We start from the raw sequence: 19310 nt of genomic DNA, 5'->3' as shown, positions 1-19310 counted from the left end.
AGAGCTGCCCTGGGTGCTGTTACCTGTAGTCCCAAACACTCTGCTGGGGAGGGACACTCACCTTGAGCTGAGCACAGGGACATTCTACACCTTTATGTGTCTGGATGGTGCTTATCCTCCACAGGAGAATTCTTCAAGCAGACAAGAGAGGCCCAGAGTCAGAAATCTTTCTATCCTGACCGTGCTCAGCTCTGGCTCTGCTCCTGCCCTCCGAGGAGGGAGCATGTGTGGCCACTGGGCCATGGAAGGGGGAGACCTTCTCCAAACACTGCCTTACCACACTGTGACATTAAAAAAACCCCTGACATCACTGTAAAACTGCTGGGTGGCAGGGAAAGGCTCCAAAAATTGATTTCGGTTCCTTTTGTAGATCCCCGGGTCCTTTCAACTCCGCGTGCGACAGATGCTGCCTCTTCCCTGCCAGGGGCTCCTCGTTTCAGGATTTTGTAATTAGAGTTTAGGAAAACAGTCCCAATGAGCAACAAAAACAGTCCTAAGAAACAACTGTAGTTTAACACTACATTTTGCTAATGAGCAGGAAATTCATGGAAGCCTTAACAGCGAAGCTGGAAGTAAAATGACTCCAATGTCCCCACGTTGCTTTCCCTGCCCCCATTTGTTTGCTCCCCACCTCTCTTGCTCCAACTTGGCCAGGGTAGGAAGGGACCTGATTTGGGAGCAGCTGGCCTGTGTGAAACCCAATACTGTCAATGACCCATAAACTTCAGGAAAACAACGTGCCAGGCTCACTTAAGAGAAAACAATTGCAGAGAGGAGCTGAAAGATGAACTTGGAAACAAAAGCCCATCAGATAACAGGACTACCCTCAGCGTGTATTTTTAAACCTTTGTAGTTGAGTAATGTAAGTTTAACAAGCCATCCCTGTCACTTCCAAATTTACCTTCTCTGTGAAGTGAACTGCACGAGCTTCTGGAAGAACCTACAAGAAACACTGAACCTGAGCACTGAGACTGCATCCAGTTCAGATTTTGCTGCATTTTGATACTTTTTTTTTTTTTTTTAAGAAATGCTTCTGCACAAATGAAACGCTGAGATGTAAAATGGGCATTGCTGAAGATTATTAATAGTGAAATACTAAACAGTGATACATACAGGTGTATAACATCCTGCAGAGTTCAGTGATATACTACCTTTTATAGTTCAACAAATTTCTACATCTATTTCTACTTATAGCCCCCTAATTCTTGCTGTGTTGTCCCATATATATCCTTGTTGTGAGCTAAAGCACTTCTGGTTTTGCAAATCTTTTGGCAATTTCTGCCTTCCAAAAATTCATTTTGATGTACAGCATCTAAGTGGGACCTTCCAACTATCTGTGTTTCCTCACTGGCCCAATTTTATGGGCAAGAAAAATCAAGGCGCTATGGTCAAGTGATCTGCCTAAAGTCATACAGGAAGCCTCCAGTTTCCTCAAACCATGCACTATCTTCAACTTCTGCAAACTCATTTCCTTTACAACCCTCTTAAACAGCAAATGTCCTTTACCTTTACCTCCTCGCCCTCCAAAACCCCAGCAAAAATAACTCTAAGCTCAACTATTTCCTTGATAAGTTTTCAAGACACAAATTCTAATTTAAATAAATTTCTTTGAAAAAATTAAATAATTGGATATTCTACACCTGAACATTTAGCAAATGGAAACATGGCAAATGATTTAGCCGTGGATTTTTCCTGTGGAAAACTCCCACTCTCAGTCACAGGCATTTCAGGGGTACACAATGATGAATTTAGAGTAATTGATACGATATTGCTGTCTGTCCCCGCCCCAAAATGAATGCCCAAACTAATGCCCTCAATCTCGCTGTTAAAAAAAAAAAAAAAAAAAAAAACAGAATATGAGCAAGATATTCGATTAATAAATCACACCTCAAGTGTGCCAGTGAGACATTAGCAGCAGCGTTTGTGGCTCCCAGGCCATTATTTCCTCCAGACCTTTCACCCATATCCACAGAATTCCAAAAACGCATTAGAAATACAGTAAAGTGAGAAGTTTGGGGTTATTAGTGTTTATAAAGTCAACCTCCCTAAATCACCTTGAAATCTATATTTTACAGTCTTTGGCTGGCAAACACTGTGCCAATTTTAAGACTCCTCTGAACAACATTTTATTGAAATATTAAACCAACTAAATGGCTTTAAACACAGCAGCAATCATAGATGACCACAGCTGTCCTTTTTCCCTGTGCTAAAGCCCATTGTGTCCCAGGGTGCTCTGAACAATCCTCAATGGCCATGTTTTGATTGGACAACTCCATCCACCCCAACTCACAGGATTAACACAATAATGCAGGTTTTAAGTGATCTCATGAGAGTTCACAGAATCAGTTTGGAAAAGATCTCGCCACCATCGTTTCAACCCAACCTGAGTGCCACGTGCAGTCTTTGCTTGAACACTTCCAAGGATGGTGAGTCCACCACCTCCCTGGGCAGCCAGTCCAACCCTTTCCATGAAAAAATTCTCCCTGGAATTCCAAAATTCAGTTAAGGCTTGAGTTAACTTTTATCAGAGTATTAAGCTGCTCGTATGAGGACTGTGGATTAACTCAACTTTTTAAAAGCTTTTATTATATTCAAAAAAGCTCACAGCTCAAGGAATGAGTTTTTCCCTTTGCAAATGCAGCCATCAGGACCGGTGTGCTCTCCTCATTAGGATGCTGCCCGTGTCTGGAACAGCTGGGGAGCAATCCTGGCTGCTGTGCAATCAAAGACAAACCTCTCATTGACTTTTGTCGGGCTCAGATTTCACCCGCGTCGATCAAAACCCCGGGAGCAGCGAGCGAGGGACCCACAATGCGGAGCCTGTTCCTGCCAACGCTGCCACAATTAGGAGCAGCGGGATATTTTTGTAAAACTTCCTTGGTATGCACGAGGGTTTACACAGCCCCAGAGCTCATCCAGCAGCCAACAACAGCTTGTTAGAAGATGCATCTTATCTTTTTGTTCCCTGACCTTTTGAGAGGATCAGGAGAAAAGGTGTTGCTGAAAGCATCTAATGAAGGACAACACGCTCCAGTATTTTTGCTGAGGAGTTCCTGGGCAGTTTTAAATGAAAGAATTTCCTGAGACACGTAGATTACCAGCATGACAACAGGGCTGCTCTTTATAAACTGATTGTGTGAAACCTTTTTAAAAAAGGCTGCAATAAGACAACCTTGTTTTTCTTTAATAAACAGGAGTTGATTACATGGTTAAACTTAATACCTGTACGTCTAGAATATGTTTGTATTAGAAATAATCAGTAAAACAGTCAATTTATATGCATAGCATATGGTTCATTTGACAACATCCTTTCAAGAATTTTCAAAATATCTATCTAAGGCAGGGGTGCTTGATTTTCTTTTCTATTTACATATGAGATAATATAACAGACTGACAAAATAGTTACCTTTGGCTTCTGTAACAAGTACTCCCAGCTCACACTGATAATAAATATAAATACAGTACTTCATCCTCCAATTCAAACTCTTATCTCATTTTTGTTACAAGCGATTTCTGAAATAATGGCTGGTGATTAAAGCACACCAGAGACGGAAATAAGAGAACACTAGTTTTTCCTCAATTTTCTCAGCAACATTTGCAAAACGCCTTGTCAAATATTTTTGTTTTCCTGGCTGCAAAAACAGGAAACTGTCCCCTCCAAAGAAATCTTTGTTTCCAAAAATAGCAACATGTTTTTGAGGTCTTATCTCTCTCAGTTGTAGTAAGAGGAGCATGAGACAGTGCTGTGAATGTTGACATGAAATTCATGACCGTTTTAACACATCTTCATCAGCTTAATATTGGTGCATAACCCTGTTCTCCATTGCAATATCCTTAGGAACGTTATTCTTAACATGTACTTATCAACTCGGTCAAGCCTGGAACAAGTTATACAAATATCCGTTCGAAGCTGAACTAAATTTGATTGAAGTATCTGCTCCTGGAGTGGTGCATTCCAAAGAAATTCCGTTTAATAAGTGCTATGGACCAAAGCTTCCCAGGCTTCAAATTCCAGATCAGCTGCATGTGACACCCTGAAGTAGCTGCCCCTGTTGTTACTGAGCTGTAATAACAGAACGATGGATGGGGTTTGGAGCAACCTGGACCCGTGGAAGGTGTCCTTGCCCTGGGCAGGGAGTTGGAATGAGATCATCTTTAAGGTTTCTTCCAAACCAAACCATTCTGTGACTCCCTGGTGATTGGCACAAACCTAAAAGACACTGTGGCAGTGATATTTATGGTAATTTGTCATTTTCATGCTGCATATGACAGATAATAATTCCCCTTAAATCGGGAATTGGAACTCAGAACTTCTTCTCAGGCACAGAGATGATCCTGCAGCTTTTCCAGTACACCTCCATGGCAGCAGAGCTAAGGGATCCTCAGGAAGATTCTGCTGCACTGGCCAGCTCTTGGAGAGGTCCTGCTGACCATCTGCCTTCAGGGCAGCAAGCCCCGGAATCAGTGAGCACACAGGTGTGACAGGCTGTTGGGAGATCATGTACCCTCGCCTCCAACCCACCCCTAGGAACCAATCTTGTCCTTAAAATCTCACCGGTGCCCAGGTGCTCCACAAAAGCAGACCTAGGGCTTTTCAAATAGAGAATCATCATTGCTACTAAAAACTATGGTGTGAAAAGTTGTTTGTGCTTTTATATCCTTCAATGAAATTAGAGGAACATCTGGCTCTAGCTTCCACCTCTTCACATTCCCAGCCATCATGCTCTTCTTCCACTGATCCACAGTTAAAAGAAGTAATTTCAAATGGTCTCTGACACTCCTGTGTAAGACTTGCACTACAAAAACTGGAAGATGTACAACTTAATGCCTCAGTATGCAAGGAAATACTTTCAGCTGTTTCCATATACCCTTCATGCACACCTTCACCTACATGGAAGTATCAAGACCTGCATCAGATATATAAAATATTAAATGCCAGCTGAACGTGCCCACATGTGCCACAGGCTTGTATGAGCACCACTCTCCACAGTTAACACATGTGCTACTCATCTGACTTTATTGTTGCTCTTTCTTTTCAGGCCAATCTCTGTGGCTGTACAGGCAGAACACAAAGGGAAAAGTACATCCATGGCCAAGGCTCAACCCCCTCATCCTCAGGCATCTCTCAGTCATGCACTGAGCAGGAAATGTTACTGTTCACAGCAGGCATCTCTCATCTCGTCCCTCTGAAGGGCTCTTGCTGTGCAGAGCAATATTCAGGCTAATTCACAGAAAATGGAACTACATTTGTTAGTAAACAGATTTTGTTTCCCCAATCTGATTCCTTCATGTGGTAAACAGAAGCCAATTTATTTATCTGGACTATTATATCATCGTTCAGTGTATCCATCCAAAACTGGGAAGTGCAGGATATGACGTTCAGTGGTCTCAACTTTGAATCCTGCTAAATCCAAAGGTCACGTTATACCTTTCAGTTGGATGGGATATTAGTATTAGTTTCCCACACAAAAATGCTTTGGAAACTTCCATAATAAGCACTTGCTTTTACCCTCAGTGAACAGCCCTTCACAGCACTATTCCATGATAACACACCAATATTTAACACAGCTTCAGTGCATTTTACGACCCATAATTTGGTGAAAACCAACAAACACTCCATAGGAGTTATTTCACAAGAAAGGGGATGAATAGAGTAGATCTGTTGTACAGTGCATTTATCAAGCACAACATAATCTCCCATAAATACCTTCATATTTACATTAAAACTAAGACCTTCATTAATGGGGCAATGAGCTGGGAAGTGGGTTAGTCACAAAACAAGAGTTGGGGAAAGCTTGGTTTAAATTACATCAGTCTGCAGTTTGAAGTTTGGCAAACCACTTCCTTTCCCTGTCACTCTTTTCCTTTTCCCACCCCTCACCTGGCCCTTGGTTTGTCACCTCTGGAAGGCAGCAATGTGTCTGTGTGCCCCTGCAGCACAAAGCACAGCCGTGCTCCCAACACACACAGACCTCGCGGCACGTCCAAAACGCAACATGGAAAAATCCATTGTGCTCCTGCCAGGGCCCTGTGCTGCCATCCTGCCTCATATGCCTGCTCCATACTGAGAGAAATCCTCTGGAAAACCACAGCACTATTTGCAGAACAGGGCACCATTCAGAATGAGTGAACGTGACAGAATTCCTCCAATTATTTACTTTTCATCAACACCTGAGAGCCTACAAGAAACAGAAAGTCCTCTGACAGGCACGCCCCGGATGAATGCGCACAAGGAGGGTGCACACGCTCCACCATAAAGCACCAGACCTGTTTTGCCCCCATGGTAGCCATAAGGATTCATTCATTCCCTGTTCCCCTTCTATACCCGCACAAAATGGAATGTATTGACATCAGGTAAATTCTGTCCCAGCCACAGAATCCCGGTGCTGCACCAGTTCAGTCTGTAGCAAAGCCCTTGGCTTCTACTTGACTTTCACGCTTGATTGTGTGGAGCCAGTCCAGCCCCGAGGGGAGGTGGAGGTAGAGGTGAGAGCAGCAGCAGTAAGAAGAGGGATAGTTCACCACTCCCAAATACATTTTTAGCAAAGCTGCCATGAGCAATGGCTACACAGAGCAGCTGCTGCCAGAGGAGGCCGTGAGTCAGACCTAGTTTGTGACCAGAGATCTAAATCAGAATGGTCCCAGGAAATAATTCTTGAATTTTTATCCAAATTACAGAATTGAAGGTTTTCCTCAGCCATAGCTGGATCTATAAATCAAGCTACGTTCTGTGAAGTGTTGAGGGGAAAAAAATAAGCCAACAAACAGAAATTCTCAATGGTTGGCTCAGTACACTTCCAACCTAGAAGTGTATTACATATCTGTTTGTAAAGTCCAAACACTCCTCTTGACATGACAGGATCACCACCTTCTCTTTTGTCAAAAATGGACAAGATTAAGACCCAGCTTTGTGATACTGGAGGTCCTTTAGCTCAAACTTGACACCTTCGAGAGCCACCCCAAAGTAAGGCTTTGGTGACATTGGGGTGACATGAAGCATGACTGCAGAAGTTCTTTCCCTGAGCCACTCAGGAGTGATTCCCACCTCATTTGTGTGACTTGATGACATCTTCCAACAGCAAAGGGGAATTCAGTCACAGGCATCTAACCTCAATAACCTCAAGAGAAGGATGGACGGGGCATGCCCTTCACACAACAGAACTGAAATTTGAGCTTTTAGGCAGCTAAGAAGGACCCTGAGGATGAGAATATCTCCTGGGAGACCACAGACACAGTAAGATCAAGAGAATACGAGAAGAAGTTCAAGTGAGGAACTGCACTAAAAAGAGTTTCACTTCACTGGGCAGCTGGGAAGAACTGAAACAACACAAGGAGTTCTCGCTCTCTCTGTGTGAAAAGCAGGCAGGGTGTGTACCTGGCTTCAGTGAGGGCAAAACAACTCATTTGGTACAGTGACAACATTGAGAGTAATCCTATGGAAGAGGAATGTGTAATAGGATAAAGTCATTGATTCACCTTTGTTGCTAAAGACATTCAATTTTCACACAAGAAGCCTTTGCCTGATTTTTTGAAACCACTTTCTCATGGTCAAAAGCCATCATGCAACAAAGCACAGGATCTGAAAAAATGTAAAGGTAACCCAGAACCCTCCCAAGCTCTGAATCAGATCAGAGGAAAAGGAGATATCTGTCTTTTGAACAGCACCCAACCACTGACCTTGCACATCATCCCGCTTGTCCAACCTGCACACTTGTCCTGCCTGGTTTTGATCAGTTGCTTCTTTCCTTATTTTCACCACTAGCAACTATCTTTCATAGAAAAAACATAGGCAGCCATCAAGCACACCTTTCAGAGAGCCAAACAAACCCAACATGTGTACAATTTGCATGCCAAATGAATTTTATGCAACATAAAACCAATGTAAGGCACGATACAGTATCAGCTCTGCACCGCTCACAGGCCAGGGGCTTGTACTGGTCAAGGAAAACCCAAGGAGTGATTTATTACTGTGTGACCCTGATCATCTGCTGGGGTAATTCCTCTTGAATCAATAGAGCTAAATGAGCATGAAAACAGAGCAGAGCAGGCACCAGCGCCCACGTGGTTAAAGATCACCAGCCACGCTCATTGCCCGCAACTCCAGCAAACGCTCCTGTGCATCAAAGAGGTTTCCTTTGGAAACAGAAGCTGTATTTAGAGATATTTGAAATCATCCCTCCCTGTGAGGGTGCTGAGACCCCAGCACAGGCTGCCAGGGAAGCTGGGGCTGCCCCTTCCCTGGAGGTGTTCAAGGCCAGGTTGGCCAGGGCTTGGTGCAGGCTGGTCAAGTTATCCCTGCCCTGGCAGGGGGAGAATGGGATGAGCTCTGAGGTCCTTTCCAACCCCATTTGGATTTGCCAGAGCACTTTCTGCTGGACTCAAGTTCCTCTTTCACGTGTTGTTATGACACCTCTGTGTACCATTTCCATCTTTCAAGTGGGAAAGTACAACCAAAAGAGCAAAGGCGCTTATCTACCACAGCCATGCTGAAATCACTGGAAATTTGTACCATTTTACAGGCATTTGGACACCTGAATGACTTCATTCAAGACTCAGTGGACAAGAATGTGGGTGTCCAACTCCTACACACGGGCCCAGCCCCAGGAGTGGCTCATCCAAATGATTCTTTGGACCTGGAGCACCGCAGCTGATGGCAGAACAAGCAGTGAGCAAGAGAACTCTGCCAACAAAATTTCTGGAAATACCAAGTCATTCATTAATTGCTATCATAAAAGGTTTTGCCTAAGCTGCAGCTCTCTGTGATATTTACACAACAACCACCCTCCCCTCCTGCAGATCTCAGCAGGATCAATGCTTTTACAGGATGAAGTGAGAGGCTGTGTATGAAAAATGCCTGAGGGCGGGAACAGTTTCCTTTTCAAAACCATTTTCTCATAAATGAGAAATCTATAGGAACCAGACAAGGATTTCTAATTCATACAAGCTTCTATTTGTGCTGCAAGAACAAACAAACTGTGACTGACAACTGTTTTCTGTTAAAGGCCAGTAATTACCAGCAACAGCAGGTAAATAGAATCAGTTGCTTTTTGCTGTTCCCACGTTCTTATCACTAGGTCAATATTTAACTGATTTTCCTGTCATTCATCCATTACTTATATGAGCAATATTTACTAGAAAAGTTTACAAACAAAAAACCACAATTGTTGCTGCTCAAATTCTTTACAAGAAATATTGCAAGCCCTCTTCCATGGTACTTAAAATGTCTAATAGATATTCCATCAACTTTTATGCCCACGTAATTGAAAAAATAGGTGAAGACATTAGAGCTGACAGAAAAATGCCATACTAGAATGCTGCCTTTTTTTCTCCTTTTTGCACAGATCCATTTTGCTGGATACAAAGTCACAAAGGGGCTGAGAAAGCATTCTCATCACAGCTATCTGTAAAACATCCTTTCATGCTGTCCCTGAAAGATTACACACCATTCTGCAGATTAAAGGTATGTCTATATATTCCTTTCCTCTGCTGACAGAATTATCATTCTAATGCTATACTTAGGAAAAGGTGGTGATTTCCAAGGCTCTGGTCCCACACAGCAACTCAACACATGCTTAGTGGGACTATTTATAAATGTATAAGTTCTGTAGGAGTATTTTTGCACTTTCCAAAATAGACCAACAGTTTGGAAATGAAATAGAATGCCCTGATGCTCCCTTTGCACTTTGCTTAGTCATTTTATACCTGTTCTGTGAGTATTTGCAGCGCTTAGAATCCTTCCTCTATGCTCACACATCCAGGTCATAAAAGGGTTCAAGGCATGGAAGGAAATCACATCACAGCTATCCATTTTTCAGAGCTGGTGATGTGCAAATTAATCAGCTTTGAACATTCACAGTAGCAGGCACATAGGGCCCTAAAGTACCAGCTGGAATAGAGCACTAACATAAAGCTATTAATTCTACCAGGCTTGAAGGTCAACAGGTTGAAAACCACATTCCCCACCTTCACTTAACAACACAATCCCCCTATTTCTCATTAGAATAACTTTATTTACGAATAGTTGACCAGATCTGGCTGAGAACAAAAACGTGAATCAAAATCCAAATAATTCTCTCAATCAGCCTCAGCACCGCAGTTCCTCTGTTTATTTCAGGCTTTACACCGTGCTGCTGGGCTCTTCCCTGAGCAAGCTTTTGGCTAACAGAGCCTTAAGCACAGATGGGTCTCTGGCCTTATTTAGCAGGGATTCTCCTGCAGGCATTGCTGTCTGATTTTATAACATTTGATTCAAACGGTTCAGCGACTTGGCCGGGGCACATAACCCACTTCTTTAATGCTTGGTTCGTTAGCATAGCTCATCTTTATTAACAACAAATAAATCTCACTTAACATTGAACTCCACTACCGCTAATTAGCTGTCTTAAATAGCAATCCATTGTGAATAATAAATAAAAACGGATCGATTACCGATTTCCTCTCCTGTTTCAGCTCCTGCACGTAGCGTGTTAACTCTCCAGTGATCAGAGAGGTCATGTTCTCTGAAATGACCTCGTGCTGTCCAGCATAGTCATTCATCTCATTTAAAGTGGCTAGGAAGGCTCTAGTTGATGTGTACCTGCAAAGGACAGAAATGCATTTTGCTTTTAGTCCCTTTCTTTTCAGACAGGCACCCTGCAAAGGGAGGTGGGAACCTATTTGAGCACTTAGCATTGCTATGAATTAGCACAGATTCACTGGAAGGAATTTCTCCAAAGGAGCCTGTCCCACACACTGACAGCTGTCTGATAAATCTATCTCAATTTAAACAGTTTGACACTGGCTCTTAAAGCATCACCACTTTAGAGTGCCAGGTTCTTTATCAGCACAGCTCTGGGGCTTCAGTTTTCTAATCTCTATTCACCAAACATTTCTATTATACTCTTTCAAGTCCTACAACTCAGTGCAGAGTCATCAGGATATCCTACCTGGCAAAATCCTGTCTAAGCAAGCAAAATTTTGGCCAGCATAGCCTAGAAAAGAAAGTTTTTCATAATGTAAATTTGATTTAAATCAGATAGAGTTTATAAAGTTTTCAAATAAGTAGAGAGTTTACTAACCAGGTGTTCATTGTCAAACTATATTTTTTAATACCTTCTATCACAAGAGTAATTTTTTCATATCAAATAATCTCCCGTACAGCATTCCATGTATTATTGAAAGGAAGAAGCATCTGTGCACACAAATTTTGAAACAGCAGATTGTGTCACTGCTATATTCAGCCCAGTGCCAACAGAGCTGCATTTAAATACCCCAGCTGGCCGTGCTGAACAGCTGGAAGCCAGCAGCAGGACGCTACTACATACTAGAAAAACTATTGTTGTTGTTGTTATTGTTATTATTATAATTGTAAAATAGTAGTGGCCTGCACTGATCATCACCTGAAGGTGAAAAATCAAAGCAAAGATGGAGATATTCAGAGGAAATAGAATGGAGTGGCACAAGTAGGGATGAAAAAGGCATCAGATGAAAATAAAAACAGGAGAAACTAAAAAGGGGACTAAAAATATAACACATCACAAGCAGAAACATCCACAGTCAAGTTGTGAAATGAGAGAAATCCCAGTTGCAAAAAAAATCTCAAGAGAGAGAGGGACATTGAGCTTGAAAAAACTGATTTTTAGCCAGGTTGTCTCCAAGCAGCATCTGAGGCACCCAAAGGTCACATGAGAAATCCCCAGACATTGTTTTGAGACATGAAGTAACTACACTGAGGTGAACACTGCAGTTATAAAGGGCAGAGGATACACAGGATCTTCTGTGCCACATCACATAGAATCATTTAACTCCAATATCCTTTTTCAGCAACGAAGGATGTGTCAAAACCCATTGTCGCAAACTCAAAATACCCATTTATGGCAGAGCTATCCAAAGGCAGATTTATTCCTAATCCTGGTACAGACCACAACAGCCTCTGTGCTGGTAACATAATCTTCCTTGTGTAAATAAAAGTATCTCAGGAAACAATGGCATAAATAACTGATTCCCGAACAATGTTACTAAAAATAAATTTAAAAGCAAGCAAAAAGGCTGTTATCTCTGTTACACAAGCCACTGGAGTAGCTGTATAGAGTAGCCTGGGGGGCTGACCCAAAAATCTGTATTAATAGAATCATCCAGTTGGACCCATACCCAAACTCTTTTGAAACATGTCAAATTTCAAAGCCAAGGGTTTGAGGCTGCTGCTGGGCTCTCCAGAGGCAGAGCAGCCTCCTGAAACACCAGGCTGAGGGTCAGCCCCTGCCATGCCTTCCTTCAGAGCTGCGTTACAAAACGCTGACGTTGAGAAACTCCAGGGTCACAGTGCTCTAAGGGGAAAGGTTCTCGCTCTGGTGTAGTCTGTTGGGAAGCTCATCTTCTAGAAAGTTCTCCTTAAAGAATACCTTTATCCTCCCCCAAGGGCAGTGTTCTTAGGGACCTGTGGTGCCCCATCACCTGGACCTTGCTGCTCAGAGAAGGAGCTGAGCTCTCTGCTGCTGCCTGCAAGCACAACAACAATCCCCTGCCGTGGACACAGGTGTGAGCCGGTGAATCAAAAGCAGACAGGTGAGGCTGTGCCACATCCTTCAACAGCAGCAAGCCCCAGGACACTGGGAGTACAAGCCTCACCCTCCACCCTGCCCTGCAGGAGCCACTGTGGGGTTAGAACATCACCCCTTTTGTAAGTTACTAATCTGTGTTGTCAGCCTGTTTGAGTCATTTAATACTTACACAGAGTGCTTGAGTTTCATGCTAAAATTAACAACTGTTTCTGCTCCTGCTGAAAGCAGATATGAATTTGGTCTTTCACTTCAAAGAGCCAGGATCAGTCTGACTTGAAGGTTTTAAGGAACATTAAAAAACCAAATGAAACGAAAACCCCAACCCAGGCATCCAGAAACTGCAACATGAGGGAACTGAGTAGTTACAGGCCAAATCCACTCCTTAGTATCTACCACATAAGCCTGCTTCTGCATCTGTGACATCTATACTCTTACATTTGACTTTAAAATCTTGGGTTTACAAGCCAAATCCCTAGGCGATGATCCAAACTGTACCATTCCTCCATCAATGCATGTTCACCCAGCAGGGGATCATGAACATACCTGTATTCTTCCTCCTCCTTGGAGTTCTTCTTGGGTTGGTATTTCTTTGAAAGATTCCTAAAATTAAAAATATAGATATATAAAATAAAACTTTAAAATATCCTTTGAAGCTTACTGATGATCTTGAGATGCACACACATTCTGTGAGGCTAGAGTTTTTATCTGCAGTGAGCAGACACCTTTCCTGAAGAAGGACAATAATCAGGCTTTGATTGTGCTGTAGTAACACTCCAGGAATGGGCTGCACAGTGCTGCAGTCTGTAACTACAACAGAGCAGAAGAATCTGAACACAAAAAAATTGCTAAATCAAGGTCATGAAGTGAATTCACCTGGGCTGTGGTTCTGCTGATGCACAGATCTCCTTCACCTGATCTAGAGGAGATGTTCTTTTAGAGCAGGAGTCACCCCAGGAAAGGGAGATCTGAGGCAGCAGATGACACCCTTGGCCAGGCAGGTTTGCCTGCCCTTAGCAGGATGATTAGAAGGTAAAAAAATCCTTTTATAAAGCTGTGGGAAGCTGCACTGAGATACCAAAAGGGGGATCATTTTGTGATTATCAACTAATGCTGGGGGAAGTGTGACATTTGATTATCCTAATTAGCGCAGATGATTGCATCTCATTATCCCCCGGCCAACTACTGATTTAATTTTAAAACACCAATATGCTCTTGGAGTGAATGCATCTTAAATAAGAAACCTGAAGCTTGCTGTGAGCACATCTAACAGTAATTGCATGGTTTTCCTTGCCCCACAAGCCTCCCATCAGCAGCAAATCCAGGGATTTGTGAAGGTGTGCTGCCCACCTGCCCCTCAGTGCACCTTGCTGCTACCATGGACACTGCACTGCAGCACTGCACACCCTTTAACAGTGCACACCTGGGCAATCTCACAGAGCAATTTTAAGGTCTCTTCAGTGCTCCTCTGTTCTCTCTGGCAGCCTCTCACCCTGGTGTGACAGGGAAGCCATTTGGTTTGGTTTCACAAGGTTGTTTCAGCGATGAAGAACAGCACTCAAGGAGTATTGATGGGATCATTGTCCGAAGAAGGACTGAGTTTTGTCAACTTATCCATGCCAAACTCCTTGGAGAAGTCCCAGAATACATCAAGTTGTAAAGAAGCTGCTTTTTCAGAGGTGTAACCCATTCCCTGCAGATTCTGGTTTTATTGCTGACTAGGAGACAGCAGGGCCTCTCATCCCAGATTTCTTACTCCTTTTGTTCTCCTGGAGGAATTAAAGAGCATCTGCCCCAACAGAGGAGTAGCAAGAATGCTGGCAGATTTGCACAGACAAACATGTGTTCCTCAAAATTTAAGTATCTCAACTGGAAGGGATCCAAATGAGTATCTCCCTCTCAGTCTGTGCCCTCTCTCCAAGAATATGCTCTGAAAAAAAAATGAACTTCTCTAGTTCTGCAGCTTCCACCAAACACCAGCATGGGAAGGGTTCTGCAAACTGTTCTGCATGATGAAAATAAATCTTACAGCACCCTTTGTACGCCATGGGAATGCCTCCTCCCATGCACCAGCTTGAAGGGGAAAGGAAAAGCCACAAGAAAAGAAGCACAGAAGGTTACAGTAATAAGGCTTTTTCACACAGTAAAAACTCCATCTCCCTGCACTGTCATGCTGCCCAATTAATTCTGACACACACAGCAACTGGCTTCCTGTGAATTTTTAAAGATGCAGAAATGCTACAGAGCTGAGGCAAAAAAAGAAAAAAAAAAATCCACAGTCTGCTTTCACAGACAAAAACCACTTACCAAGGATTAGCATCTGGGTTAAACACTTCATTATCTTCTATGCAATTTACACAACACACAAATTGAAGCTATATATTTAAGTTCTCTAATTTTTTCCCCCTTTTCTAAAAATCAGATGTAGAGGTTTAACCAGGTCCACACAAAACCCTCCACAAGCGACAGTGAATCCAGGAGCATTGTGGAGTTCAGCATGTCCTGGTGCACCAGCACTGCCCAGGTTCCAGCTCAGGAAGCAGTGACACCTAACAGTGATTAGAGAGGGAGCCAACACATAATAAAAGACCAGCTGTAAAATTCCAGCTCTGGAACGGTTCTGTGCTACCCTGAGCACTCATCCCTACGAGTGTTTCTATCTGCCTTCCACTCTGCTTCATGTTTTGCTGCCTTCCCAGCTTATTTCTCTGCTCCCTTATTTCAGCTTGGGTGACAAATGTGAGAGAAAGAGATGTCAGACATCAGGGGTTCTGATTCTCAGATTATCCTGACACCTGAAGTATTTTTTCCAACACATTTTCCTCGAGGCTATCTATCCATCATCACATTAGGCAAGGGTTTTGACACCCTTTGTGATGCTCTGAGTGGCTGTGCTGCAAGGGAAGTGACAAGGACACACCACCTCAGCAATGGGAGCGCAGCATCCAGCACATCAGTGTCCCATGGAAGTTAAAATACTTAAAATAAGCATTCTACCATAGATTCTACACCCCTTCCCCTCCCTAGCCTAGCTTAATTATTCAATAAATATAATGCAAAACAATTAAGAAAAATAACTGTGTCAGATCTGAAATGATCAGACAAAACCACTGGGCTAATTGTAAATGGTGTGTGGGTCTAACCTAAAATATTAAATATACATTTGCAGAATTATAAAGAAGAAGGAAAAAATGTTTTTAAATAGAAGAAAATTTAACTTCAACAGATGACCAGACTGAGATGTAGACTGTAGAGAGGGGAAATAGCTAATTAGGGAACCCAGGGATGGAATAGAAAATACAAGTTTCACAGAGGGAAATAAATTTCAGCAGCTTTACTTACACAATAAACAAAATTGAGTTACATCCACAGGAGAACCTTGAGTTAACCTGTCCCTTTTTAATAGTATTTTCTGCGTGTTATGACATGCAGTGATGTGATGCAGCCCTTTTACATCAAATGGATGTGGTACAAAAAAGGTTTGCACCAGGCTTAAGGACACTGATTAAATAAAAGCAGATGAGTGATTTATTTTTTCTTTTTTAATCTCCAGCACTGTTTTACCTCAACAGCTGACAAGTCTACATTTTTGTTTCTTTTCTTTTATACATCTAATGTCTTAGATGCCTGCAAGCAGCCCTGTGTTTAAGAGCTCCTTGGGGACAGATGTATTCGTCCTCAAACCTTTAAAAATACAGCAAGAAACAATTTGACTGTAGTTTTTTTGGGGAGGTCTAGGACAGAATAAGAAACAAAGCTCAGGAATTCATGGTTTCTACATGTTCACAGGCAAAACAATCTTTCACTTTCGTTTACAAGTTGTGTGTGTTTATTTTAATAATTAAGCTCTTTACACCTGGAATTTGTCATCCTGAATACTCCAGTGAGTCTAGTGCAGGATTGCTCCTAAGAGAAGCCAGCTCACCCAGATACTCTGCTGGGTTTTCCCAGTCCAGTCATCTTTTTGTTCCAGCTCATTTTGCTTCTGTAATTCAATCTCTGCTCCTCTCCATAGGATGTGAGCAATTTGTTCCTGCACGAGTCATTTTCTATTTCCTGCTTGTCAGTAGCAGAAACCCTGGGGAACCCTCCTGGCATTCCCCTGGGAGAGCACACAACCATCAAGGCAGGGATTTATCTTCCACCAGCTCCTCATGAATCACAGGCCATTGTGCATCTCAAATCCACTCAAACACAAGCAAATTCTGGTTGTTTTTTTTTTTTTTCTTAATAGACACTGTGTTAGATACAGAGACCAACTGAAACCTCAGATACCATCTCTTCAGAACCTGAGAGGATGGAAAGAGCTCTCAAGATTTCTTATCACCATGCAAATAAAAGGTGAGTTTCCTGGAGGAGTTAGGAATAATTATTCCTGCTCTCCCCCTCCCAGTTAACTCCAGCACTTCCAGTTCAGCACTGGTCACTCCGGCTGCCAACAGTGTTATCCCACAGGCAGCAGCAGGACTCCCTTCGTGCTTTACTCCCTTCTAACCCCGATCAGTTCTCAGTTTTTTCTACCTTACTGGGAAAAACAAGGTGATATCTACTGCTGAGGGAGGGTTTTTAGCACCTCTTCCCCAGGACCTGACCTCAAGGAAGATTTTTTTCTGTGTCGGGTTCACACATACTCGTCTCTGCCCACAATCAAACCAGACATGGACATGTAGAAAGCACCCAGCAGGAATTATTTGAGATTAATTCACAAAGATCTCTGCTCTGATCAGGAGACACCTCAAAAGATTAAAACTGTAATTCAGATCTCAGGCTGTAACCTTCTTAACTGCATAGGAAAAAATTACCAAGGGCTGGGGCTGACTTTCTGACCTGCAGTTCCTCCCCATGCACGTTCAAAGAGGGCCTGTCTTAGTAAACGAAAACCTAAACTTCATCTAACAAATGATCATTATTCTGTTGAATTCTTAAAACCCTTCAGCATTTTTGCACAGCAGCCCCAATTTCACGGAAAACATTACAGGGCTGAGCCATTAATCATGCATAAACTGTGAGTAAGCCCTAGTGTACTGCTGAGCCACCTCAATAAGCTCTCCTTTTGCAAAACATATGATTACTAGCAGATATAATACAACAGGATCTTAAATTAACTTTTACTTTCCAATCTCTACATTAAAGCTGTTTTCTAAAAGCCATTATTATAAACAAAATCACCACTGACACAGCAAACTTAGAGTTGATTACAGGCTCTGAAGAGATGCAACTCAAAAGTCCAGAATTTTACACATCAACTTACCTAAGCTGCTTTGCATAGCTGAGTTCAATCTCTGTTCTTTCCTTTACAAACTTGATGTACTTCTCCAGAACATCAATACCCCACTGCGTGTGTTTTTCTAAGTTGTCAAACTGGTCCTGCAATGAATCAAGAAAAAAATCATTTAGTCTCATCGAACACAGGAACAACTAAAATTAATTTACAAAGGGAGTATCACCATACAGAAGGTGTTGTAAATATTTTCCATTACCAGTTAGATACTTTTAGAGTGAGACAGGTTTTTAATCAACAGAAGTCTGTATTTTAGCATGAGCCCAATTCAATAACATTCTTCATTACTCATTTCTGAATCAGTTTCATTCCAGAAATACTGGCAATTCTATTAAATACCATCTTCTAATATAAAAACATACTTAAACGTAGGATAAGAAATAGATACTCTTGACAGTATTTTATTTTACTCTGAAGAACTAAGTTCCATGAATATGAGATTTATTCCTAATTAAAATCCAGCTTCGTCAGGGCTATGAATTTAAAATGTTATTCAGAACAGTTGATCTTTTTAGATAGCAGACTTTGATTTCTCTGCAGCCTGTTTTGTGCTAAAACAGATGACACAATGTTCCCCAAAATGACATAACCTATGTTTTCTGGAAGTTTTCTTGTCCACCTCCATTTACATACAGATACTACTTTGTTCTTCAAATATTGTTGCCCTCAAAAACAGCCACACATGTTTTCAATAAAATCAAGAACATTCCACAAGTCAGTTTGGGATTTGCAAATGCCAAGAAAAATTAAGCAACTCTAAATACAAATTAATTATCCAAGCCAGTTTATTACTATCTGCAGATTTCAATTATAATCACCTTATTTTTCAAAATTTGCTTACTTCGACAGCACCCAAATTCCACAACCCATTCCACACAGCTTTGCAGAAGTTGTTGTTTCTACAATAATTGAAATATAATTTTTAAACCATAATACATTGGATACTTATTCTGACAGACATACAGTGTAAAATAAACAAGGGCTTTAATATCAACCTAACTTATCTGGCATCAGGTTCCATTATGGTTTACAAGGAAAAGAGAATAAAGTTGTAGGACCCACAATTTAGACTGACTGTGTTTTTCAAAAAACTACACACAGCACTAGATTTGGGTGGGATGCTGAGCTGCCACTACCAAAGATTCTGACACAAGTGATGCTTCTCTGCACAGGATTTGGCTCTGCGACTCAGTTTGCAGTTACAAAAACCAGACAAACCTACTCCCTTCAGACACAGAGCAGAAAAATGACTGAAAGCTACAACAAAGCCTGGTTTGTGAATATGCTGCTTTTATCAAATACCACTTTCTGCTCCGCAGCACATCTGGCTGTGACAGTGAGTTAATTACACTGGTGGCAGGAGGGACTCTGCCAGCCTTGAATTCAGTCATGTACACAGGAGCTGATCAAGAAAATAAACTTGCTAATAAAACTGTTTAATTGTAATTTGAAGGGGAGAAATAGAAACCACGTTAAGAAGACAAAATTTGCAA

The 19310-nt window shown here is 42.0% G+C and overlaps 1 protein-coding gene across 27 annotated transcripts in view; it reads right to left on the bottom strand.

The window, feature by feature from the left end:
* Positions 1-19310, bottom strand: part of FNBP1 (formin binding protein 1) — a 93028-nt gene that overhangs the window by 45834 nt on the left and 27884 nt on the right. For all 27 annotated transcript variants that reach the window (XM_040082913.1, XM_040082910.1, XM_040082911.1 and 24 more), the window contains exons 2-4: positions 17788-17903; positions 13083-13139; positions 10429-10576 (exon numbers count right to left, since the gene is read on the bottom strand). In XM_040082913.1, the coding sequence (XP_039938847.1) occupies positions 10429-10576; positions 13083-13139; positions 17788-17903 (321 nt within the window). The remainder of the gene's footprint in view (positions 1-10428; positions 10577-13082; positions 13140-17787; positions 17904-19310) is intronic.

Source organism: Hirundo rustica, chromosome 20, assembly GCF_015227805.2.
Source record: "Hirundo rustica isolate bHirRus1 chromosome 20, bHirRus1.pri.v3, whole genome shotgun sequence".
Classification (NCBI taxonomy): domain Eukaryota; kingdom Metazoa; phylum Chordata; class Aves; order Passeriformes; family Hirundinidae; genus Hirundo; species Hirundo rustica.
Note: the sequence above shows the minus strand (reverse complement) of the source record. Positions and strands in the feature narration are given on the sequence as shown.